The sequence below is a fragment of the Falco punctatus genome, assembly GCF_963210335.1.
Source record: "Falco punctatus genome assembly, chromosome: 10".
Taxonomy (NCBI): Eukaryota; Metazoa; Chordata; class Aves; order Falconiformes; family Falconidae; genus Falco; species Falco punctatus.
The window spans coordinates 11,273,704-11,300,299 of NC_137590.1; the positions used below are offsets into that span (position 1 = coordinate 11,273,704).

Sequence of the window (26,596 nt, forward strand, 5' to 3'; positions counted from 1 at the left end):
TTGGTTTATAAAACAGTCACAGGATTTATTGAGATAAATACAAAGTTACATAGATTCTCTGTTCTGACAAAGGAATGACACTTCCAGAGTGTCCCCACTGAACTGGGTTCTAACCACCACCGTGTACAGACACTGCTGCCTCTAGGGCAGCAGCCTGGCCGAAGCCACGTGTGCATCACGCAGGAGACACCAGGGAGTCTCAACTCTAAGCAACATGACTAACATGCTTTGGATTACAAGTGCTCGATTATTTGCTATAGCATCCAAGCAATATTGCACCACTAACGTTACCTTCATGTTCCTTAGCTAGACACGTTTACAAGTGATATTCTTACGGCTGCTGTGAAAGTGGATCAACTACCTAACTTTGCTCCATCTGGATTTTAAAATACAAATTTTTGCATAATTTAAACAACGCAGAGAATTGTACGTGAACACACCGCTTTACTCATTGCATACGTTTGTCTAGTACAAGACGTAGTGTGGTCTTAAGTCATGCTGAAATAATTTCTAGTTTAAAACTAAAGCAAAAAGACAACCTTGTAGAGGGTAAATCTGTTTACTAGACCTGCACATTGTCTACAAAAAAAAAAAAACCACCCCAAAACTATGATGACCCTCATTAGTGCATGCAACTGCAGAGTTTTAACAACAGTTTTCAAACACTCTACTGAAATCATATCATTTAAAACAGACATGACTTCTGGAGCCAGAGAGGTACCAAAATGTTGTTACCAAAGAACTTTGTTTAGCCTTTTAATGAACTTTTATAGCTGGTGGCTTACTGTTTACACACATACTAATTAAAATCTCTTAGTGAACACTAACTAAACATGCTAAAACATATGGAAGCTTGTGTTTTCCAGTGGATTATTGCAAGTAAAGGTAACTAAGATTATCTGACAAACAGAAACCTGGGTTGGGTTAACACTCAAAGTATTTAATTTATATACAGGACGTTTCAAACATACTTACATATACACACACTTGAAAAATTTGTTCAGTGCTGAGAACTTTAACGAACTAATAATAAAAAACAGAAGTAAAACCTTGTCAGAAAGGCCTTAGAAAATTTGAACTGTTAGAAAATACCAGTATAATGCCAGCATTAGAAAAAGATATTAGAACTAGAAAAAAGTAACTTGAGGGGTCTTTTTGTTAAGAAATTGCAATCATAAAAAGTCTGTACTGAAGAAGCATTTGTTTTAAATTATAAAAAAACTGTAAAAAATTAAATGTAAAATGTTGCAGAATTTACAGAGTTTATACTGTTTGCTGTAATAGCAGGGGTATATTTCTGCCTGCAACTTTGAAAAAGCATTTTGTGATCTCACAAGAAAACAATCTGTTACAAATACTGTACATATAATACAAGAGCAGTTAAACTTACACAAAACTGAGCCCTCCAAAAATACAGAACCCAGCCAAGGAACCTACTTGCTGTATTGCAGCCAAGCCTGATTTAAAACACAAAGGAAAAAGTAACGTCTGAAAAAACATTCACCAATGTGAACTACTTACTAATACAACAGTGAAATAAGAGGCAGTATTTACACAGGTTATTTATCATGAAGTATTTTGTTCACAGAGAGAAAGTAACTGTTATTACATAAAACCATTTCTTCAGTATGCAAAGCATTAGTGATTGAACTAACAAAGTCCCAATCCACAATCTTAAAAAGTCAGACTTTTTTTTTCCAGGCCCCGCATTATCTACAGATTTGGGACACAACAGAAGATGGGATCCAACAAAAAGTATTAACTTTTTAGTTTTTCAAACCAGTCAGAAAATATCCCATTTTTTTTAACAGAACTTGGTTCTATCTGTATATTCTTTCTTCTGAAAGACCTGTTTAAATACATAGATGATGTCCTACTTAAGCTTAAGGATCTCAATAACCTGTATTTGTTGCTTGTCCCAAAACAAACGATACAATCAACGGAAGTTACAAATCAAACTGCATCACTGCCTTTCCCCTCAACATTTGTTACTTGGGGTTTTTCAGAACTTAGAGGTGCCTTGTTGGGGCTGCTTGGGATTTGAACATTGGGATTGGACCCAGCTAAAAGGTGTTTTTTAAATAACGTGTGTATGTAAAACAAACACTGAAGTCTGGAAAATTCTGTAATACCCTTCTACAGATAACGCACATATTGCGGGAACTGAATTTCTTAAATGAAGTTATTCTTGCTAGAGCAGAATGAGTAATTTTCTGTTTGGGAAATTTACAGTCTACCTACCACTACAAGAGCCAGCAGTAACGAAAACAGACATGTTAGCACACCTGTAAGCGTATAGCTCAGAAATAACAAATTAATAGAAAAGTCACCATATACAAAGAATCTTGAGCTCTCTGTGCTTTGAAAAATATCACATTAAGTAAAAATTAACCATGCCTTAATTCCAGTAACTACTTTATAAAATGAAATTATTTTTGAGCTTTTTTCCACTGATACAGAAGTTTGTAATTTTTTGTTAAAATTTGAAACTATTCACATATATACACCTTTCTTTCAGTTAAAATGCAATACTTGAAACAACTCAAAAACTACAACAAAAGTGAGGAAAGAAATCTTCATGTAAGTTTGCTATAATCAGGTTTTAAGATTTAGAAACCATTTTAAGCTTATAGCAGACTGCTCTTACAGGAAATGTGTTGTTAAAAAATGAAATATGGATTTCAGTGACACTGGAACACTGAGTATGATGCAGGACTTTGCATATAATACTTAACTGCAGGTGAGATCAGTTACCACTCACAAAGAAAAAACCAAAAAGAATTACTCGCATCTCAGATAAACACACAGCTGTAGATTAAATGTGGTCATGAAAGGAAGACAGTGACATTTCTCAATATACCCTTTCCAGCTCAAGTACGTAACAAAAGCTGCATTATTTGTCCATGTTATTCATACTAACTGCGAACAAAGTGAATAACCGTTTTGATGTTCGGTGTTTACTGCAGAAGATGACATTAGCTTTGTTTTTCAATGCTAGTACTGTCCACGTTACCCTGTTTCAGTTTTATGGTGGCAAAGAAAGACACATCTTGATCTCTGTCAGACTGCAATGCTAGAATGGTCTCTTCTGCTGCTTCTAGATGAGGGTTGCCAACACTTTTAAAATAAGCTAAAATAAGAGGAGAAAAGGACAATTTTAATCAAAGCCAAAAGAATAAACCCTAAGTAGTGCTGAAATACAGACAATGCAAAAACATCTGGGTTAACTCATCCAATTTATAGGTTCTTTAGAGAAACTACAGGAAGCTAAGGAAGCTGACAGAGAAAGAGAAATATGCTGCTTCTTACTCATCTTATTATGTACTTAAACATTACTAAGAGAAATTATTTTTGCTGTGCCCTAAATAGAAAAGTATCAATAAGTAAAAGCAAGCTCAAGAAACTGCCACTGTACAATGCATTACAAAACATTCTCCATACTTTATTCTGAAAAAAAGACAGGCAGGAGTAGAGATTTCTGTGCATCTTCCTTTGTGTAATCAGAGACCAGCTGATTTATTTGTTTTTAAGGAGCTGGATGTAACACCAGAAATTGCGGCAGGACACAAAATACAGTGCAACTGTTCACTTGCGACTACCAATGACAAAGCAAACCATTTCAGAAAAAGGTGTAACGCTTCACCGGGAGGACCCCAAAGACACACTTAACAGAAATGTGTATATATATGTATACACACACACATATATACATACACACCCAGCCTACCAGAAGGCAACGCTCCCCAGACCCCGCCGCGCCCCGCACGGCGGGACGTCACCGCCCTCTAGCGGAGGAGAGGCGACACGCCTCCGGCGGCGGGCGCGGGCCCTCGGGAACGAGCATCCCATATTCCAAGAAAAAGCAAAGCCACTGTAGTATACATTTCTAAATCTATATTCCTAAATCCCAATTTAAATGCAACGTCCCAGATTACAGGCTATAATTCTGGCTTCCGTATAACCAGACCCAAACGGCCTCTGCCAGCAGTGCCAACGTATAGAGCTGCGCCGGCAGCAGCGGGACAGCATTCAAGAGACCGAGTTCTGGCAGAGGAAGCGAGCGAGCACACCTTTCTCCAGCAGCGTCTGCCTCAGAGCCTTGGCGAGCAGAACCCTGACGTTTGGCACAGGATCTGAAGCAAGACTTAAAAGGCTGGGGAGTAAGTGTTCAACAAACTGGTCGACAGGCATGCATTCTTCTTCTACTACAGCCTACAGGATAAACACAGAACACGAGAAACAAGATTTACGTTACAAATACACTAGCTGCCATTCCTCTCCACCTTGTCCTTCATTTGGGCCGTCTATTAAAAAAGCCAGTGTTTCACCCTGCACAACTGCACCCTGTGCTGGTGAAACAAGCACCACCTTTGAAATACTGTTACGAAAACACATCTCGCCATTCTGAAGGTCATCTGAAGATGACCCACTGAGAGCGGGTACCTTTCAGGTACCTTTCTTTCAAGTGTATTTTAGGCAATAGTGCTCCTCTGCCCATCATCAGCCTTTTGCCTTCCAACATTCCACCCCTGCTCCTCACTGCTACCGAGGTAATAAGCATTTTCGGTTTGGAGAGGGGTGGGTAAGTGGCAATGAAGAGGGGAATGGTTCCTGGTGCCTGGCACCCGTTGGCAGTTTGCAGCGCTCTTGCAAACCTCTCTCCTAGCGCGTCAAAGTATTACAAAATGCGTCTGCATTTAGGATTTAATTCTCAGTTTTGCTACTGGGATACTATAAAGTGCAAGGATCAGCTATTTCAGCTGGAGGCAGAGACCAAAACAAGGACCACAGCTTTGAAACTGGGTAGCCATATGCTAGTCCTCAGAGCGGAGCGACCCCGACACTGCCGGAACCCATAGATTGACAAAAAAAACGGTGAGTCCAAATGTCAGTTTTGCCCATGTTGCTGGAAAGCCCCAAACCGGGTCCGAATTAAATGCACACCCAGGGAGAGAGAGAACATTCCAACCTGACAGATGAAGGCAAAAGCTTGTCTTCCAACCCACTTGGAGCAGTGACGAAACCGTACAACAAGTTCATTAATGAAATTTAATCCCAGTGCATTTGCATTGTTTGCGTAGAACTTCTGTAGTATTGCTACAACCTGTGAAGCCAAGGAAGGGGGAAGACGAAAAAGGAGTGGAAAAAAAAGGTAAGACTTAAGCTGTAGCCCCCCTTAGAAAGTTAAAAAAGCATAATTTCATTTAAATTCTAACAAAGGGACACCAAAAACTGTATTCAGCATAATCAGGTGTGCTTGCAGGATTTAATAAATTACTGTGTTTATTCTGGAGAAAAGAAAGCATAAGCTTTAAAAAAAGCTATGTGTTCAGGTTAAACAAAAAACACTAAAAGAAATTAAAACAACCATTAAAATAATGCCCCTTTCCTCAACGGTATGAAGGAAAATAAGAGATTGAAAGAATCTTTCTACTGTCTTTCAGGACATTTATGGGATGATGGCATTATTATGAAGTTCCTAACAAATTAAATTAACTCTGAGAAAAGATCAGTTTGGGTGGTTTGTTTTTTTTTATTTACACACACACCCCCCGGAACTGAGGGAAGGTCTCTCAAATCTTCTACACCCCGGCTTTGATAGAGTTGAAAATACATTTATCAGTCACATACATCCAACAGACTAAGATTTTAGCATCTGTGGAAGTCTGACAACTCAAAAGTATTTTTTATGAAGTTTTAATTTCACTTTTTTCCATATCACTTAGAATATTTATCAAAACCATGTCTCTCTTCACCCTGCTTGTCTGAAAGGAAACAGTGATTTCAGGAATCCCTCTCCTGCCAGGGAAGTGAACTAAATCCCCCTACCAGTTTGAAGGAGATCCACCGAACTTCTGAAACTTTATCGGAGCAGAGAGTTAGTGCAATATGTCTTAAGTAGTCATAGACATCATTGGGATTGTAGAGTTCCAGTATCAGGATCAGCTGCCTGGAACACAGAGAAAGTGATTAACTCTAGCAAGTGCGACACTTAACCTGCTCCAGCTATGCCGTTTGTTATAGGAAAGGATCATTTGTAGCCTCAAAAATGCCATGGTTATTACAAAACACTGGAACAGTTTGTTCTTCTCTTTACTTTATAAAGGTACACGTGCATATTAAAGAGGCATGTGCTTTAATCCATCAGAGTCCAAGAGAAAATTTATCCAAGCTACATGAACCAATGAATCAAAGTTATCCCAAATAATAACAAAAGCTACAAACAGAAGTATAACGAGAAGTTTCTTTGTAACTTCAGACAAATATCCTGTACATTGTTGCAAAGCAAAAATGGAAGATTTTTTTTTTTGTAGAAATCTGTATTTCTGAAATATTTCTGTTTCTCTCACAACTGCACAGAGCTCATTCCAGCCACACCACAGCCAGCAGCCACACACAAACCAAGTGCTGAGTGACAGCTCTCCACTAGATGTCAGGGAACTACCACGACATTCTTGCACCACAGAGAGATCCAGTCTGTTGTGCCAAACTACAAGGGGAGAGTAAATCCTCAATAGCCCAAAAACATCATGTTCAGATTTTAGCTGCAAACTATGCCTATGGACATTCTTTGGGTGAATAATAAATAAATCTTCAAATAAACAGGACTTGTAGAAAAAGATTTCTCAGATGTTAATTCTATCTCCGTTACAGCCAGTCATATGGAAATATGTAATGAATAAACTAATTTAAGAACTGTTTTTTCTTTCATACACATTAGAAAAGTTACTTTGTACATACATTTCACTGATTCTTACAAGGCAGTCTAAAACTGAATAAAATCTGAAACCTCACTGAATAGTATCTATCAGACTGTCACATTTCATAAACTGCAAGCAAACCCAATCTCCATTTTGGTATAATCACAGACATTTAAGTTTGTAACACTTGATTACAACACAGCTTACAAAAAAACCAAAACCAACCACCAGTAGCTTTTTAAATTCAGTTCCCTCATAAAGAATGGTTGTAATCTTTTAGCTCCCCAGTTAGGGTGTGCTAACTTCCTCCAATGTAATTAATTACCTATTCCCAATTTAGTAACAGATTAAAAATCAGAAGTTAACAAAAATACATACTCCGCCAGCTCATAACGAAACCTCCAGTTCCTGCTGTTATCAGTCACCACAAATTCTTGAAGTTGGTAAAGATACTCTCGCCTTTTGTCTGCATGAAGTAACTAAAAGGAAAAACATTGCTAGTATACAACTGACAAAATTAAATACTTGCAGTTCTCTCTATATGCATTTTCCTACTTGAGAGCAAGCGATCATTCACAAGATGCTTACTAAAAATTGCACACAACCAGTCAAGTGCCTGAATATGCACATTAAGTCATCACTTCTGCAAGGATGCCCATCGAAGCACCATCTCTGGCCATAAGACCGAGCAACCAAAAATTAAAAATTTGTGTTTATTACACAGCAGCTCACCAGAAGCTGCTCTCTTCTCTCCCAGCCCCGAAACACAAACTGCTAGTGGTCCAACCTCCCAGCTGGACAGCACAAAATACTAATTCCTTTACAACAGGTCGTAGCATTAACAAAGGGTTTCCAGTTTTGAGATTTTATTGGGATATGAGAAAGAAGTGAGGGACCTTAAGAAAGCAATGGGGGACACACAGAAAATGGCAGTATTGCACAAAACTGAACATGTAATTAAGTATTGGTACCTGCACATCTCATTAAAAAGCTCTCTTAATATAATGGAATCAGAAAAAAATTTATCTTGAGAAATTAAGTTACACTTTCCTACCTTCAGAAAGTCATACAGATGTTTAAGGACACCAATACGCACTTCATCCAGATCTTTCAAGAATCCATTGAAGATTGGCACCAGATCAGCAGCTGTTAGCTGATCCCCCAAAATAACCGCTAGTTCATGTATGGAGAAAGCTAGTGTCCGGCGTACCTTCCACTGCAAACAGTTTAAGAAGTGAACTAGATTAGGCGCTGTTACTAAAATAAAGAAGCTTTTTGAACTATACCTGTGTGAGGACAGAGAGCAGAAGCAACAGGGCTAGTTACACAGCAATAGAAAATGTTAATCACATTTATGAAGTCTGATTAAATCCTGAATTTCATATTTTTAGTGCACATTTCATCTCTTGTAAGTACACAGTGTTACAACTTCAGTGAAAATTGAACAAAGCAGTTACTCAAAATTCTGATTTATCATTAAAAACTTTTTTTTTTTTTTTTACCTGTACATCTGAGGCCAGCGTCTCGTATGTATCTTTCAGGCAGTGCCAGTTCTGCCTGCCCAGTGTTAAGGCCACCCCAGGAAGACTATACGCACAGTGTTTGGCTATTTCAGTATCAACAGTCTGGGCTCTAGCTGGGTCGGTCATTGACAAGTACTGGTCTAATAAAGGTTGAGGTATGATATCCTATAGATAGAGACAGTGCATCAGCAATACACACTTTAAAATCAGAAAGCAAATACATCTGTTGTGCTACAGTATTCTCTTGCTACCAACTAGCTAACAACAAAACACACACAGTGGCAAGACAACCCTTTTATGTATTAGCTTTACAAAGTGTAAATGACCTCTATAGTTATTTGTCCACTCATTAGGACATAGCAGTCAGCAATGAACGGTAAGTATTACTTTATCAATGTGCTGCACCAAACCAAACTGAAAATTACTTCCTTGCTGAAGACAAACAGAAAATCTAGTGATAAAATAGTCCAGTTTGTGCCCACCTTGGTTGCACAGATTGCCTCTAAGGCACCAAAAATTCTTCTAGCTTTCTGGTTTAAAATAGTTATCCTCAAATGGCCAGAACATTTCTTCATATTTGGCAACTGATCAATTGCAAAAGTTATCGCTGTATATTAACTATATCAACTACTCCACTAATGCAGTTAGATGCTGTTTTAATCACCTGTAATTTTGACTTGTCATCTTCAAATGGTGAATTGTTTTCTTGTTCTTTCTTTAAAAACACTTTGGTTCCTCTGTGTTGCTCCTCCGAGTCCTGTAAAAGGATGTACTAGCTAGTGAAAATGAATTAAGACTTACTGCTGTTTCAGTTATTTCAAAGCATCACGCTACAGAACAATGCGACTCATATACAGAAGAGCCTTTCACAGACAATGCCTTGCACAGGCAAAGCCTTATTCAGTGTGCTGTATTATACAAGTACAAAAAGACAAGAGTTGTACACCAAGGCAAACACTGTTAAGACCCCAGCAGCAACAAGGCTAGATTTACTTCTAAAAAAAAGCAATCTAATTTAAGACAATAAACCCAACATTCATACAGATTCTGGATGGTTACTTTTACCATACTCTTAAATAGTTTTTATTCTTGGGATGAACTGAAATTGTATTAAACAAGACAGCTTAACAGTCGATCCCAGTCAGTCAATACCACGATAAAAGTTTTAATTATTTTAGAACATACATCCTGAGCCTATCAAATTATGAAGCATGCACTTCCCCCCAAATAGCAACAAAAAATTCAGAAGAATTTAAAGGTTTAAGAGACCAAAACCATCCAAAGTTCAAAAGCTCACACAGTATTTTACATTTTCATTTGTACAGGTTTTATGTGCAATTTGTCATTCATAGACAAGGAGAGCTTTTCTTTATATTTCACAGTTAGCTCCAGCAACTGTGCAAACCATTATTTTTTTCCAACCCTATTTGTACATTATAACCAAGAAACAGTAACCAGGAACTGAGTATGTGTCACTACCTGATTCAGCCTCCTGTCTGGAGATCAAAAACTAATTTTAGATTCATTACAGGAAGAGGCAAGAAGGTAGTGGCTCCATTTAATTTGAAAAAAAAAAAAAAAACAGCAAAAAAAAACAAAACCCCAAACCAAAAACCTACAAGACTACAGCAAAACTTTAACTCTTTGGTAACTTGTGTGCAAACAGAAGTAATAGCCCCCAATAGCTTTTCTTTTTAATTAAAGTAAGTAGCGTATGATAGCTATGGTGTGGTAACATTCAAAGGCTTTAGATCAGAAGTGGGTCAATTATGCCAGGGACTATATGAACACACGCAGTACTTCAGCAGATAAGAATTCATTTCAGACACGGAGCACAATGCATACTTACTGTGCTTTTCGGGATACTTGTGGTAGCCTGGTCACTGATGTTATCCTGGCCAGCAGCGGATGAAAAAGTATCCTCCATCACCTGGCTGCAGGTAGCATCTGAAACAGCTGTTTCATCTGAAATTGTTTTGTTCTGAAGTTTGCCACTGCTTTCTTCCATTTTTTTGGTCTCACAGTCACCAACAGAATCAAACTGAGCAGCTCTGAGAGCAGCGGACAATACTTGGACCTGAGCTGTATAAAGCAAGACAGCTATTTAGTCTCCCTTCCACACTTAAAACCTTTAAAATTTTAATTAGTTAATCCAAAAAGATAAAAAGAAGCCCAGTTTGAGCTACACAGAAATGACATATTAGCAAACATTTGCTCCTAGAAAGAAAAGGCCCGTTACTCTTCCACAAAACCATCGCAAATTAAGAGCAACAATTTGGATGTATTAACATTCTGAGCAGAACCATTCTACCAATTTCTACTACTGAGAGAGATTTCTAGTAAACCCCTATAATGAGGTACTGCAGCATACTGGCTCACCTGCCATTCTTCATACTGTCAAACACTTTAATACAAAATCTTCTGTTTTATTGTTTAATTGATTCTACTGCTTGGAAAAGGCATCAATGTGCATTTAAAACATTGCTGAGAAAAACTTTATCCAGAGGAGGGAATCAGTAAACCCATCTGTGAATTTTTTTGCAGAAGCAGATAAAAAAACAAAAGGTCGGGTTTACCACCGTATCACCAATAAAGTCAGGACAAACTGTATTTGGACATTACGCTACATTCCTGCTAGGATCATGAAGTTACCAAGTTTAGAATGCAGAAATTTTGCTAGCTACATCTGCGCAAGCCTACAGCACATACAGTCTTAACATGAAACATCAGTGCATACTTTGAAGGTGAAAATACTACAATACTTTAGAAATAAAGGAAACAGACAAAAAGGCAGAACATACAAGTATAGTTATGAATGTTCTAGCAGTTAGAGCAGGAGGAAGAACAGAAACTAACATCCACATCTCCTTATTCTGAGAAAGGAAGGACAACTGTTCTGCTAAACTCGGGGTGGGATGGGGGTTGTGTGCACATCTCAAATCTTCACTGTTTTCTCCCATACCTCTCCGAACCCCTCGTTTCTCACTGTACAGCTGTCAAGCTAACATCTCTTTATTCGTCTTACTTCTACATAACAGGGTTTTTGCTCTTTTCTTTTTGCTTTTACTCTGACTTCTTTCCAAAATTAACTTTTTCCCTATATTCGTTCATTTCCATTTCCACTTTTTCCTTTACTACTTCAATCTTTTCACCTCTTCCACTTCTACATCTTTCCCTTCCCCTCTGATCCTTTGCCTCTCACACAGGAAGAATTATTCTTTTTCCTGGTACCTTTCCAAATGGCCATGCGGAGCCACCTAAATACGCCATGCTGCCCGACAGCTTACTACTCACTACTGCTACAGCGAGGAATCCAAACGATGCTGCAGTTCCCGCAGGTATGACTTTGCATGCAGAGAAGGGATGAACAAACAGGCAGATGAAAACTGTTAACTCACTAGAGTACTCAAGAAACTTAGTGGATCAAGAAATTGAGTTGGGTATGGATGATTGGCTTGTCAAGAGGGATTTGGCCAAGGAAACACATATGCATCCCACTACCAGGCCATCACCACTTCAGTATGTTCATCAACGGGCTTGTATGTGGGACACCAAGAAAAGATGACATAAAATTAGGGCTATTCTCATTCAACCAAATGTCAGATAATTCAGCTGATAAGACAGCTCTGTCCCTAAAGCCACCGTACTTGGTTACAGTACTTAAAATTACAAGACAGTTTTTATAGACAAGCTCTTTTCCCTTTTGTAGTTCCAAATCACTTCTCATGCAAACAGAAGCAAGGAACACTTCCCCAGTTGTTCCAGAAATAACTCGGGTCTCGTGGAAAAGGTTGTTGCATAACTTTCTACTATAATTTACTACTCAAGGAAGTATCATCACCTTACAAGTACCAAGCCAATTAAAATACAGTCAAGGGTTTTGTAAAGGCCAAGAGAAAACCTGCTCAGAGAAAACAGTTTTACTGTTACAATCTCACCTTGAACATCTGGATCATCTATGTGCTCTTGTAAGCTTTCTAGAACTTTTTTTATTTCATTACTAGCAACACAGTTATTACAGGGCACAGAACAGCTATCTTTGTGCTTTTCAGTCTTGAACTGAAGCAACTCCAGATCGTGACTTATATCAGGCAGAGGAGGGCGCCAGTATAGAAACGTATTAAATACATCCTCAGCAGACTGTAGCCTTGAGTTCACTCCAGGAAAACTGATGTCCTTAGTGACTTCTATGACACCAGCAGCAACTCTGTCACCCTGAGACGATCGAGACACATCTTCTCCAGGATTAGTACAATGATCTGAACCTTCTTCCTGTGTATCTTTTAGGTTCTCAACTGAGAGCTTTGCATTAACTTCAGCTGAAGTCTCCTCAGTCGATGACTCTGGTTTGATTTCCATTGGCTGTTCTGAACTGGTAACAGACACACACAGTTATGCAAATAAAACTTAACAGTACTCTGTAGTTTTCAGTGAAATAATTCATAAAATACAGCATCAACTACAGAAGTTTATTTTCTCTGCAGAAAGACAGAATTTGTTACCACTATGGTTTACTTCACTAGTTTTCCCTTTACCCTCCTGACAAGCCAAAGTGAATTTTTCAATGAAGTGACTACACCTAAACAGACACATGCATGACCTCACTCTTCATACCTTTTCTTAAGTTTGTATTTTTAGCCCTGAAGAGCAACAAAAAGATGTATCTTATTTTTTTTCCCTTCCACTACACATCTTTCCCATGCTTTTACCTGGGCAACGTAGCATTTGTACTAGAGGACATTAAAGTTATGTTGTTGCTTGGCTGACAGGAACTGGAATTCACATCTTGCGTTGGTGGTCGGATACTTAGTGTCCCATCTTCTCGAATGTAAAGACCAGCACTTGAAGGGTTTGCAAAGGTAGAAATAAATGGGCCAAGAGACTGAAAAGCAGCCTGACGAACCTGTGATAGTATAAAGACAACAGTCAGGACTCATACAACTCCCACAGAGCTAACACTGAAAAATAAAAATTTGGTTCTTACCAATTGGAACAGATTAATTTAATATCAAATATAAGCAACTATCAATTACCAAATAAGTGACACATAAGCAAATGGAGACAATATTAAACATGTATCTACAATCATAGTAAGGAGATTTTTTTAAAAGCTATGAATTTGAAGGACATCACAGTCTACTTCAACTAATACCTTTAACACAAGCTACCTGTTCTAAGAAAACCTGTTGATAGAAATGCTAAGTAGTAAGAGAGAGGAAAAATAAGATACTATCTTATTAGAGGAGATTAGATCTTAGTAGATTTTACTCTAATCTCAGCAAATTTTGTTCGGAGAATTTTTACAGCACACTTCTGAATTGCCATTATTTGTGTAAGATCTGCCTGGGAAGATGCATCAATTATAGAGTTACTTACCCATCTACAAGTGTCACTGATAAGACTGATAAACAGCGGCGATAGTTTGCTTCTGCGAACTTCCGGGGATGTGGTGTAAGACACTGCCATAAAGCATTCAGCGCAAGCTTTTCTCATTCCCCAAACATTATCTGAACATAGTTCAAAGAACTTGGGAATCTGCCAAAAATAAGCCAAAATCAAGACTAATTAAAGACTAAACAAAGACTGCAGCAACATACTATCAAGATATTTGGAAACTGGAGATAATGATAACTCAAGAGACAATAAATGAAGAATAGAAGAAGAAACAGGGACAGGTTAAAAACAATATATTAATTGAAGACACTGGAAAAACTATCTGTGTCCCACTTTGTTAAGATTTTATGGATAACTCTATGCACTAGGAAATAGAAAGAATTACTAATGGTCTATTTTTCCTGAAATTGTAATTTGACTGATTGTCTAGTTCAGAGAAAAAAAAATGAGTATTTCTAGAGTAAGACTGCATGTGTGTATACATGCTGCCAAATATATTTTTAAAAATGTCTTACAAAACAAGAACTTTGCATTTCAATTCATTCCCAGTTTTGCTACATAATTGCAACCAAAGCCTTAGCAAAATCAATTAAAAAAAATACATATACACATCAATTAATTTACAGGGAAGACAATAAAAGAATTCATTATTAAACCTGTTGAAATGAGAAATACAAGTTTTGTAAATTGATTTTGATTTTACATACCAGCAGTCTTTCTGTGGCTTCTTGCCCAACTGCATTACAAATATCACCAAAATTAGCTGCACATATCTAAGAAATAATAAAAAAATATTTTGATTCTTTCAAGTGCATTAGTCTTATTGTCAACCTCACCATGCATTATTTATCCCATGTAACAAGTGCACATTTGCTTATTCAAATTTCAGCCATGTAACTACATCCTGTAATCCTAACTCATCCTGAGCAAAGACTCCTTAGAGCAACCTTCCGTAAGCCACATGGCTTTGAAATCAATAGTAATAAAGGTTTCTTACTGAAGAGTATCTTCTACTTCAGTAATCACTAAAAGGGACAATAAGCCTACTGGAAAGTTTAAATTACTTTGAACAGCAGCTGTCAAAACCAAAGCAGATTAAAATATGATCCGAGGGTGAGGACTTAGGTGTACTGACAGAACTACCTTCACTATGGCTCAGACTGGCTTAAGTACTTTGCTGAGGCGAAGTTTAATCAAGGTCTCATGTTAGTGGCATTCACAGTACATTACAAATGATATAATCTAAGGCAAAAGGGACATTCCCTCATGTTGGAGAAAGAGGTTGCCAAAATCTGAAATCAATTACAATAGCACTGTATTAATACAGGACTTATTTATTCTCTATGCTTATTTAAAAGGCCACAACGCAGCTCCAATTCCAACAACAAGTACAGCTTATCATAAGGACCCAAGCTGAAGCTCTGCATGACTCAAGTCTACTCAAACATTTTAAGACTTATGCTGTAAGTTTCCTTTCGCCCTCGACTACGAGTAAGAATAAGCCTTACGCTTCTGGGATTTCTCAGTAACACCAGATTTATTATTTTTATTTCCTTTAAGGGAATGATGTCTCAAATATCCATTACTTTTTGCTTTCTCATTTTGAAATATGATGGTTGAGATCAGGTAGCTTGTTTGCATCCTATAACGAAGCATGGCTGCTTAAGAAAACAGGTTGTGCAAAACTATTAAAATGTGCAAGATCAGTTTAACTGCTACACCAAAGCTATTCACCAAGGACTGTTCCTGTTTCTTTACTGTACTACAGAAACTACAGCCACGTCAGTAAGTTAGGCCTGCTCTTCCAGACTCTCTCAAAGTTCATCAGCTAAAGTTATGACTACGTTATTCAGGAAGTTAATCTGAACAGCAATATAAAAATTCATTTTTAAGTGGTTTAGGGTTGAAAACACACCAACCTTTCGTACTTGAAACAATTTCCCATCACTGCACAGTTCACAGAAACGAGGAAGCAGCATGTGCTCAACTGTTGTTCTGCTCAACATAGAAGCCATTTTACAGATTATCTAAAAATCAAGAAAGGAATATGTGTGAGGAAAATAAAATTATAAATCTTGTAACACAGCCAAATATTCCTCCTAAAAATTACCTCCAAGTACAAGCAACATCCATCAAACAGATTTAACCGCTACACATTATTTGTATTTTCATTCACCTGTTCTATGTGAAGCACAACTATAATTTTTATTTAAAAATCATTCAACATCACTGTGCCCAAGCGTAACATTTCTGCACATAATTAATTGTCTTTTTATCCTGCTAAATAGACTTTTAGTATTAAGTGCATTTTCAAGGTGTTTTACAATGTGGCATACACTGGTATTTTGTATGGAGAAGACTAAAGTTCCATTGCACTAGCCAGCATATCAAGTCACAATCTTTAAGTGTATTACGAATATCTCAAGCTTAAGCATGTAAGTTCCTTAGCTTTAAAAGAACTGTTCAAATGCTTACACAAGTGTTGTCAGATTAACTGTATTCATCTGTATTTATTTTTACAAAGTTATTGAAGTTTTCTACCTCCACAAAAATAAGCTTTATTCCTAGAAATGTTTGCCTTCATAATAGAATGCTAAATAAGAAGTAAGGAAGACACCATTCAAGGACTTTCCTGCAAGTTTTAGAACTCCTAAAAGGCATCTGGTGCTCAGATGTCACCCTGGAAAACTGCCTAAGCAATACACAACTCCCAAACAAGTAAGAGGAAAATCTAGCTGGTAAAACTATTTTACAGGTCAAGTGTCAGATATCCATGCTGAAATGTAATTACACACCAGCCCTTTTCTGTGGAGTCAACCGACTTCTTGAAAGTGAACAGGGAATGTTTGTTGGGTTTTTTTTCCAAAATGCTTAAGCATTAAGATCAGGTCATCATTCATACTTTGAAAGCGTTACTGTGAAACCTGGTAGTGCAACTGTAAAGACATTGTGGGGGAACATAAAAATCTGAAGAATTAAAAAAAGGCTGCCAAGAACCAGCTGCATTTTGAAGTTATTTGGCTACCATTTTGGTATCATTTAGCATCCTGAAGTATAAAGAAGGTCTCTTTAAACGTGATTTTTTCAAAAATTCAGAATAAAAACTGAAAGATTTGTTGTGTTAAACTAAAAATTCAAATATATCAATCAATAAACACAAAAGGTTTGATTGTTTATTTTATTTGACATCAGCATTATTCCTGGGCATCATCTTAATTACTGTTGTAAGTGAAAAGGAGCAGTAGTTCTTGCTAATCCTCAGTATCATCAATCATCTACAGGAAAAAGACCCTCATCATTTTGGGAAAAACTTTTGCTGAGTTTGGAGATACGATACTTTACATTTTTAAGCGTACAGTAACATTCTTGTTCCCAATCACTCTACTGTATAGTTTAATTCTCAAGAACCACTCTTTCAAAAAGATTCTTCAAGCACTTCATTGATGCAGAAGCCCAAATTTTTTTCATCTCACAAGAAATACAGGACCTAGGGAAAGCTTACTTGGAGTACCTCTACACTTAGCCAAGGGCATTAAGTAAGTAGTACCCAGTACAACAGAGGACAACTGCTTTCTTCTTGAATTCAGTTAATATAATTTTTAACCTCTCAGTATGGTGCAATAGGTCTTGACCCTGTTCAAATTCGTTGAGAGTTCACACTGAAACAATGGTACTCAACTCTAGAAATTACTAGGAAACCTACAGATTCAAGGCTTAATGGCTTAGCACACTTCAGCATCAACTGGACCACAACAGCAGGTTCTCAATTCACAGACTAACAAATACAGAAGGAATAAATCAAACTGAAACAGTAATGATATTTAAGTTCAATGATTAACGTAAAGCTCTCAAGACACTAAGAATGCAAGTACAATCTATCTTATACAAAGTTGTATATTCTACAAGAGCTTTACAGCACTGCTGAAAGATAAAGAACAAACGCAATTAAAAAAGAAAGAGTAAAGATAAAAGATGTCTTCCAAATTCACTTACATTCACAGCTTCCACCTTGTACTCATCATCACTGTCAGGAGCTGAGAGGTCCAACAGAATTGGACACACCTTATTTTCAATGTCACTCTGAGCAACAAGATCTTGTTCTAGCAGTATAAGCAGTGCTTCTTGACCTGCCTTTCTAACCTATTAATATGAACAAATATTTAAAAAGTATGTCACTATAAAAACATTTGCTGATAGGAGAACCATAAAAGGCATGTTTTCAGTGAACACACAGACACAAATTTAAAAAACCCTCTCAGTTTTAACATCATAAGGAATTAGTAGTAAATACAGAACTTTAAATATAATCATTACATGACATTTCATCAAATTCTGATGAGAAGCCAAATGATCAAGTAGAAGACAGGACTTGTAAGTCAGGACTCCTGTAACAGACTGTGCCAATATACTGCTAGACAAGTTCTCTACGTTTCCCATGCTCTGCTAAGGAAATTATACCCAAAAAAATAGTTCAGAACTCCCTAACAAAGTGTGCTGAATCCAATAAACAAAGCACCATGTAAAAGCTAGGTATCAAGCAACACGGAACTTCCTAGTCTCTCTTCCTCATGCCTTAAATTCACCAAACCACAAAGAATTTTCCAATGATTCAACTCATGTTGTCTGTTTTTCCTACCTGATTATTAACATCTGTGAGGTATCTCACTACTATGGGCATAAGGTATTCAAAAAATGCTGTTGGGAATTTTGGTCTACTTTCTTGCAGAAAAATGGCAATAGGAGGTATTTGTTCCATCAGCTCTGTACGTACAGTTGGCTCTAGTAATAAAAAGAAAGTAAAAGCTACATCAGTAAATAAACAATTAAGATCAAGAACCTTAAGAAAAAAGTAGGGGTTTTTTTGTTTAATGTTTTAAAACAAGGAAGATTAAAATACTCAGAACATTAAAGAAGGATCACCACTGAGACTGCCTTTACTTAAAAGGAAAGCTAAATAAAATAGAACAGCCTTACATACATCATCACAGTCCAGAGACTTGGAATCAGTTCCCAGACAAATCAGATAAAATGAAAGCACCAGTTAGAAAACTCAATCGCATGAATGTATGAAGCATTAAAATGCACAGCTGTTCTGTGCCACAAATACCACAAACGTTTAGATGTAACAAATTGCTTGAAAAATATTACTTCAGGCCCTACACTAAGTAAGGGCCTTTCATTTATGCACCTACCATATAAAGTACTTCAAAACAGAGAAAAAAATTAATGTCATCTTCACTGACAGATACTGCTGTTATACGATTTAGTTTCTTTAATTCACTCATTGCCTTCTATATTGCAGCTTATGTAAAAGAAGTTACAGAAATTTAATGAAATAAAAAAATTCAAACCTGCATCTTCAGAGAGCCTGACAACTATTTCCATCACAGTCAGGAAGTCTTCTTCATTATTACTGAAATCTCGAAAGACATCCAAAAGACCTCTAGCAATAATTTGCCTGTGGAGTGAACAACATATTAATTGCCTTAACAGCTTGCCAATGAAATGTAGATGGCATGCAAGAGGAACTTAACAGATATAAATAGGCAGTTTAAAGATCAAGCTCTTCTCTGACCATTCAGACATACTAGTTAAGAGTTTTTCCACCATCCCAACAAAACAAAGATGGAGTCGAGAGATCTTATTCAGATAATCAAGAAATAAAACTTTTTATGGAAATTTTATACAGAAATTACTCAAACAGAATAATATTAGGCATGCACTTAGAATAACAACAGAAGTAGTGACACCTTAACATCCACAATGCTATCAGACTCAATCATCACATAACATGTAGCCATTGTACCCTTACCTGTTAAATATGTTATCACTGAAGGCATATTTTTCAAGGCGAGCCAGTGGAGTCAAGTTATCCTGTCCAGGAATATCCAAGAAAGCAGTTATCCTCATGCTATCGCAGTCTGGTCCATAATCTTCAAACCCAACTTGAAAGACGAGTAACCCCAAAAAAAAAATTAAAAAAAATCCAAGAGTCAGCAAGAGATGTTACAGTGAAAAATACACCAGAGCAGTAACTATTTCTCTTCAGAGCTATTCTTCAAAGGAAAATTATCTGTACATCACTGGAAACTGCTTACAAAAAAACCCACGTCTTGAATTGTACCTAATGAAGTCAAGAGCAACACTGCATATAGACCTGTTAATTCAAGCTTTGGAATGTAATTAATTTCAAAAGGTCATAAGCCCCTTGGCTTTTAACATATCTTACTTGCAATTTCAGTGGACTAGCCACATGTACTACAAGTTAAAAGAGGGCTCAGCTGACAAAACTGCATGCCACGAACTGACCAATGCATTCAAAAGGAAAGTAAGTCCCATTAAAAGAAACTGAAATGTTCACAAAGACAGAAAATCCCAAACTGTACTGCTTTAAAAAAACAAATGCTTGAGTCTGTTTCGAAGTTATCAAGGTACATTTTTCTAACTGTAGTTACTGGATCTGTCCCATACATCTAAATCAGACTGGTAGTTCTGGGAAAAACTTCAGCTTTACTCTACTTGGGAACATACTGGGAGCCTTCTACTGCAGACCTATCAACTACAGACTTTCCCATGTAAACCTACTCTTTTTCTAAATCTTTTTTTTTGTATTTGCAGCTTCAGACTTTACCAAATATTACCGTATCAACTGTTAATGTCTGCTTCACCAAATCTAAGTCACCTTATCCAGTAACATGCACTCGATTACAGACTATAGGCAAAAAGTAAGACTGTGAAGAGGAGAGGGAATAGGATAACTTTGCTGCCAATTTTTTGTAATCCTTCATCCTTAAACAAAGACAGTGAAATAATGTGTCTGTAACACCAATCTTTCACACAAATTTTCTCATTTCAGCAACAGATACAGGAACACAGAGCGACCAAACCTACAGGAAGAGTTGTACTAAAGTAGCTGATTCTCCTGCTCTGGGTTTACAACTTCCCCAATCAAGCATTCCTAATTTATACACACTTTGTTCACGTAAGTATGATCTCAGTTACTGTATTATTTAAGTACATGAGAATTGTGCCAATAGGTCTTTTCATATGCAAGAAGTAAGTATCTCAAACCAGCATATGTGAGGAGAATAAAAACCACTGAAGACAACAAGCCAGTTTCTGACTTGACAGGAGACAATATTAGATATTTAAATCAGTGAAGAAAGCACAAAACAGGTAATAACTTCAAAGCACAATGACAAGCCGAATAGGTTGTATTTGAAACTGTGCCTGTAAGACTATAGTCTCAGCACTCCAGGTTCTGCCTCTACAGGCAGAACCCTCCTGTCTTTGCGCACTGGCATTTACATAGTTTTATTATTAAAAAACATCAGAGCTTTGCCTAAGACCCAAAAGCAAACTAGGACTAGTTTCATTTATAGCACCAGTTCCCCCTGTCCATAAAATGGGAAGAGGAGGAATACCATCTCCCACTGACACACTTTGAAGATTAAGAAATGTGTATATAAGGTACTATAAAATACCTGTCTTCAGTATTCTCGTTTAATAAAAAAACAATATATAAATAACTATAGTCCTTCCCAATATGTCAACCCAACCAGTACAAACCTTTTACGCATCTTAAAGTGTATTATTTCATAACACACTCAAATTGTCAGTGGGTTAAATTACATATATATGTAAACCCACGATTTCCAATATAACAATTTCTTCAGGACTGAAGTGGCTGTACCTTAAGCAGGATAATTAAGCTTCAGCTCTACCGTCAGTCTTATCTTACCAGTTTCATATTATAAACAGTCTTCCCTGAAGAATCTATCTGAGACCTGGCACAGTGAACTTCGGCTCTGAACTACATTAATACTCATTATAAATCACTTTTTATATTTAAAAAATCCGCTATTACTGAGAAGTACCAAGCCTCAGCTTTCTTCCTACAGAAAAATTCATATTTCACATGTAAAACTCTGTTTTCCAATTACTTAACATGAGCCAAAACTTTCTCAGAAATACAGTTCATTTAAAGAAGAAATCATCTTGACATACTTGCAGCAAAACGTTATACCTGGGTCTTCAGGGAAAAAAACAAAAAGCAGATTGGTTTAAGAAGGCAGAGAGTCTCCAAGGAACCCAGCTGCATTAAAAGACTAGAGCAATTCTGAATTCTGCTGCTCTTGCAGACAATATGATCTGAGCAACAAGTTTAATGGAATTTAAACAGAAGAAAATTGTGGGATTAGAATAAATACATTTCAAATGTATACAGATACTACAAGTGAACCCACATCTACACCATCAGAAACATATGCTAATTATTCATGGCTTTTTATAATGTTGTACTGAACCCTTGCTTCCATTCAACTAGTCAGTATTATTCTAGTGGCTGCTCTTTAAGTAATTTTTAAGTCGTCAGGTTCAAAACATTCATCTGCACCAGTGTACTTAATTTACATTGCACAGGTCTGTCTGGGATTGATCTACCCACATGCTCTAGGGCCATCCTTCCCACCAAGCTCAGCATCCGAAGAGGTAGCATCCAGGATTTGCTGCTTCAGAAGAAACCTACTGTATTACTGAAAGCTCACAGGAAGTTAGGCAGCAGATGTAGGGCTGCGGATTTCCTTTCTGAGGTTGCAACCTCTCCGTATCCAAACCCAACTCTGACCATCCTTATTATCTATGCAATTAGAATATATACATATATATATTTTTAAATCCACACAGATCGGACGCACTTTCACTACCTAATTTTTGAGGCTAACCACCTGTTACACAAAGACAGATTTATCAGGGCTTAAACAAAATAAAAACCAATATACTTGCCATTAACTTCATCTAGTGCCCACCTGTTTTTGAAGTAAGAAACATTCTAAAAAGAAAGGCTCTTGGCAGTTCACTTCAAATATTTTAGAATCCCTACCAATTCAAACAACAATGAAGTAAATCTCAATTCCAACTTTGACTACAATACTACAACTGGGAATAAATTTTGCAAACACGATGAATATGCTTAACTTTACTACTTGGAGTACTTCTGTTACTCATTCAAATTAGCTAAGCACACACCAGTGCTTCTAGGACTAGAGGGGAAGCAGAGCAAACTACTTCTGCTCAGGATCAAGAGAGTTAAATACCTGAAATTTTTTCCACACACTCTCAGTACGCATAAGTAAAAAACAGTCATGGCAGAATCCATTTTGTCTTCTCTCAAGAATTTTCTTTTTCCATAAAATAAAAAGCCATAAGTACTTACAAGTTTCAGAATACAACAGAGTACTAGAAATTGCAGAAAAATAATGAACTAGCATTGCATATCTAATGTTTGATTCACCTATGAAAGAACATTAAGTATTTTTCCCCTCTAACGATATCAACCAATCAAATGGCATCTGTCCATCAATAAGCAAGGGTAAATGTAAAAATATTCACAGCTGAACCTGAGTTCACTATACCTTAGTTTGACTCAGACTCAAAAGCTGCTTCGAGTCTGTAAGAAACACCTACAGGGTGACAGAATTTATGCAATTCAACATCATTAGCTAGTATCACTATGCACTTTTTCCAATACAAAACAGTAAATACTAGCATAGAGTGCAAGGATTTCATGAACTCAAGGAAGTAATTTTCTGTCCTGCTGTTTTTAGACTGAAAACCAATTTTTAAAATGTTTATTCTTTATTGTAAGAAGGGCATAATTAAGCTTATTTTTCCAGATGATCCAATATCTCATCTTACAAAAAACAAGTTTCAAGCTGTACTTAATGAATTTCGGTAGATTTTACCACAGCTTTTCCCCATATTCAGAGGAGCACACACACACACCCCACCCGTTTGTTTCAATTTAATTGACCCTCAATGTGCATAACGCTATTCACCAATTTAGTTAAGTAAAAATCCAGTTCCAGTGATTTCACTGAGATTTTCCTAACATGCATCATGAACTCTTTTCCAGACCAGACTGAGATAGTTGTGCTAATGTAGTGACTAATGGGACACCTGAACTATGCTAACAGAAATAGAAGACAGTTTCAATGCTATAATTTAACTTCATTGGCAAATTAATGAACTTAAAGAATATTTTTAAATCATGAAATCAGATTTTAGTAATGCTCTAAAAGGCACTTTTGTTTATATGCTTATCCTGAAACTGATTTCTTTTACACAAATCTTTTTTGTGATTTATAGTGACCCATATAAAAGGCTTATTAATTACTGCTTAGAGCAAAATTTTCTTTATCTCAACATTTTTATTAACTTCATGACTCAAACTATTGAGTTTTGCCTACAAGCATCAAACTTCTTAATCAACTTACCAGACAAATCCATTACAGTCTCAACAGAACAGCTGAAGACTGAACAAATACTTAACTCCTAGTGACAGTCACCCCTGGTTCAAGGCCAAGACCCATACCAGAACACTACAGGAAGTTTGCATTTATGTTCACTGCTTGCACTTTACACACTCAGCAAACAGAACTCAAATGACATGCTAGGTGTTCTAGGTTTTATTATTATTTTGTTTTTTCTTACTAGAGAGACAAGAAATTTGGAAAGGGAACCAGGAGCAATTCAGACCCAATCAATTCAAATAGCTAAGCATTCATTAGCACTATCAAGGGTTTCAGGTTTTTGTTGTTGCTTTTTTAATTAGGGTAGAGATATTCTCAACTCTTAAATATGGTCCTACAGCAACAACTGCTGCAGCTCTTCTGCAACTCACTGAAAACAGTCTTTAAACTGGCATAAGCACATTGAGATGTATCAGCTCATGTCCTCACTTATATCCTGTTCAACACATACATGCTTTTTGCTATCTAAGGTGATGACTACTTATGAACTTCTTACATTTACTTACTGCAGCAAGCAGTAACCTTTAGTACCTCTTTTTAAGCAACTTCTTACAGCGTTATCAAAATTTTAAATCCTTGTGTATTAAATTTATTTCAGGTACTAGCCTCCACACTTACTACCTTTTTTTTAGATTTCTAGTTTTTCAAATAGATAAATGTATTAAGGATACTTTTTAATTGTAGCTTTACATTCCTTACGACTCAAGAGTTAGCATTTATCTGTATAAGAGAAATGTTGAAAATCTTTTCAAATACACAAAAATACAACCATAAAACTAGCCAAGAACTCTTACATACACAATTAATCTCATTTATATATCACTCACATCACAAAAGATCCTAAGCTTTTCTTTCTAGAACTTCATCAAAATACAAACACTGCACCTTTTCTTCTGCCTAACTACTAGGGAAATGCAGAAATCTCAAAGACTAAGAGCAACAACACCTTAGAGCAACTAATAAAATCCTGCAGAATGACCTCCTGCCCAACAGAGGTAAAATCCATGCGCATCTTTCCAAGTAAATACTTTAGATCTGTTTTTCTAACATTTCCCCGGTGTTCCTGAAGACCATTTTCTTCCTAAATTAGCTTATTCATGCCAGACTAGGGGGAACTAACAAATCCATCTGTTACGTGTTTTCAAGTACTATTAAAGAATAATGGTACTGTGGTAAGCAAGTAAGAGACTCTGTCAAGAAAAAAACTCAAGTTGTTTCCATGTATTTTTTTAACAGAAAAGTCAATCCAGTACCCAAAGTGCCAATGAAACCACCCCATGTACACAGCTGCTTTTTGAAGCAGCACAAGTTCATGAAACCATTAGCCAAAAACATTTATTTCCTCAAGTAACAGCTTCTTACCATGCTAATAACTGTTCAGCTCAACTCTAACACAACTCTGGACTACACCGGCTGGAGGTGGAGCTGTTGCCTGGTCTAGGACCAGGTACCTGACCCGCACCCTCCGCCCGCGTTAGGCAGAGAACACAGGGTACCTGGCCCGCACCCCCCGCGTTAGCCAGCCGGAGGGCACCGGGTACCTGGCCCGCACCCCCCGCGTTAGCCAGCCGGAGGGCACCGGGTACCTGGCCCGCACCCCCCGCGTTAGCCAGCCGGAGGGCACCCGACGGCGCTTCTCCTTCTACCCCCGCCGCAGCCGCCCCCCGCTGAGCGCCTGTGCCGCAGGGATGCGGGAGCAGCAAAACGCGCGGCGGCCCCAGCAGCCTCCGCAGCACTCGGCAGCCTCGCTCGCCCGAGCTACTGCAGCGAGGAAATCCCTCGGCTACCCCAGGGTCATTTCCACCGACGACAACCGCGGAACTAACCCCCTCAAGCACCGCCGGCCAGACCCGCTTTCCTTTCCCAGAGGCTCATCGCGGGCCATTGTTGGAGGTGCTGTTTACACTCGTCCAGCGGCCATCTGAAACAGCGAGGAGGGTCTCTCGGCCGGCCGGTCCCAGCCGCCGCCCCAGGCCCAGCCGCCCCGCCAAACCCTGCTCGGAGCAGCCGCCCGTCCCCCGGCAGCTGGGCCCGCCGGCCAGGGCCCGAGCTGAGGGAGGGACCGAGCCCGCTCCCTCTGCCAGCGCCCCGCTCCTGCGGGCACACAAACAGCTCGTTAACTCATGAGCCCTAACGCCCTGCGAGCCTTCACCTACCAGCACAAACTGCCTCAAAATCCTCCCCTCAGCCTAACCTGGATAAACAGACAGAGAGAGAAACAGGACGCAGAAGGACCCAGGGTGGGAGAGCGGGGGAGGGCCTAACCAGGGAGCAGAAAAATAAAAAAACAGTTACTCACAATCATCTAAGTCATCCTGCAAATCCACAAAATACAAAGGGATCCCTACAAACAAAAACAGAAGAGAGATACCGGGGGGTTGGTTTCGGAGGGCTGCGGCGAGGACAGCGGCAGCTCCCAGGTGAGGCGCCCCGGCGCCCCCCGCCCGCCTGACCGCCAGCCCCACTTACCGGCCATCTTGGAATGGACATGGGCGAGGAGGAGGAGGGGAGCGGGAGGGCAAAGGGAGGAGCCGGGGGTACTTCCTGCCCCCGGGTCGGCCCCCGCGCCGCCGAAACACAGCCGGTGTAATAAACAGCCGCTGCCGGGGGGCGAGTCGCCCCTTAGCAGACGCCGTCGCCTCCTGAGAGGGAAGAAAACCGCGGCGGC

The 26,596-nt window shown here is 38.2% G+C and overlaps 2 protein-coding genes and 1 long non-coding RNA gene across 4 annotated transcripts in view; all 3 read right to left on the reverse strand.

The window, feature by feature from the left end:
• The window catches only part of ANKRD60 (ankyrin repeat domain 60), a gene marked incomplete at its 5' end in the record, with an annotated part of 278,951 nt that extends 278,654 nt beyond the window's left edge, over nucleotides 1-297 (reverse strand). The window contains 1 exon segment of the mRNA XM_080405899.1: nucleotides 292-297. Within this exon segment, the coding sequence (XP_080262025.1) occupies nucleotides 292-297 (6 nt within the window).
• LOC308070274 (serine/threonine-protein phosphatase 4 regulatory subunit 1-like) lies at nucleotides 1-26,530 on the reverse strand. 2 transcript variants are annotated; one of them, XM_080403931.1, is made up of 20 exons: nucleotides 26,398-26,529; nucleotides 26,228-26,272; nucleotides 19,431-19,563; nucleotides 18,970-19,076; nucleotides 18,255-18,397; nucleotides 17,612-17,758; nucleotides 15,538-15,645; nucleotides 14,326-14,391; nucleotides 13,601-13,759; nucleotides 12,934-13,127; nucleotides 12,163-12,596; nucleotides 10,074-10,306; nucleotides 8,889-8,981; nucleotides 8,204-8,389; nucleotides 7,756-7,917; nucleotides 7,080-7,180; nucleotides 5,830-5,950; nucleotides 4,970-5,104; nucleotides 4,071-4,212; nucleotides 1-3,130 (listed from the first exon to the last, which is right to left on the reverse strand). In XM_080403931.1, exons 1-20 carry the CDS (start codon nucleotides 26,402-26,404, stop codon nucleotides 2,976-2,978), a joined length of 2,871 nt encoding a protein of 956 aa, XP_080260057.1. In that variant the 5' UTR covers nucleotides 26,405-26,529; the 3' UTR covers nucleotides 1-2,975. The 2 variants fall into 2 exon arrangements, with proteins under 2 accessions (XP_080260057.1, XP_080260058.1); XM_080403932.1 differs by lacking the exon at nucleotides 26,228-26,272 and having other exon boundaries at nucleotides 26,398-26,530.
• LOC308070294 lies at nucleotides 22,194-26,217 on the reverse strand. Its single transcript, XR_013930693.1, has 2 exons — nucleotides 25,425-26,217; nucleotides 22,194-25,379 (listed from the first exon to the last, which is right to left on the reverse strand). It is a non-coding gene; the product is annotated as an uncharacterized lncRNA (long non-coding RNA).
• Nucleotides 26,531-26,596: the final 66 nt, after the last annotated feature.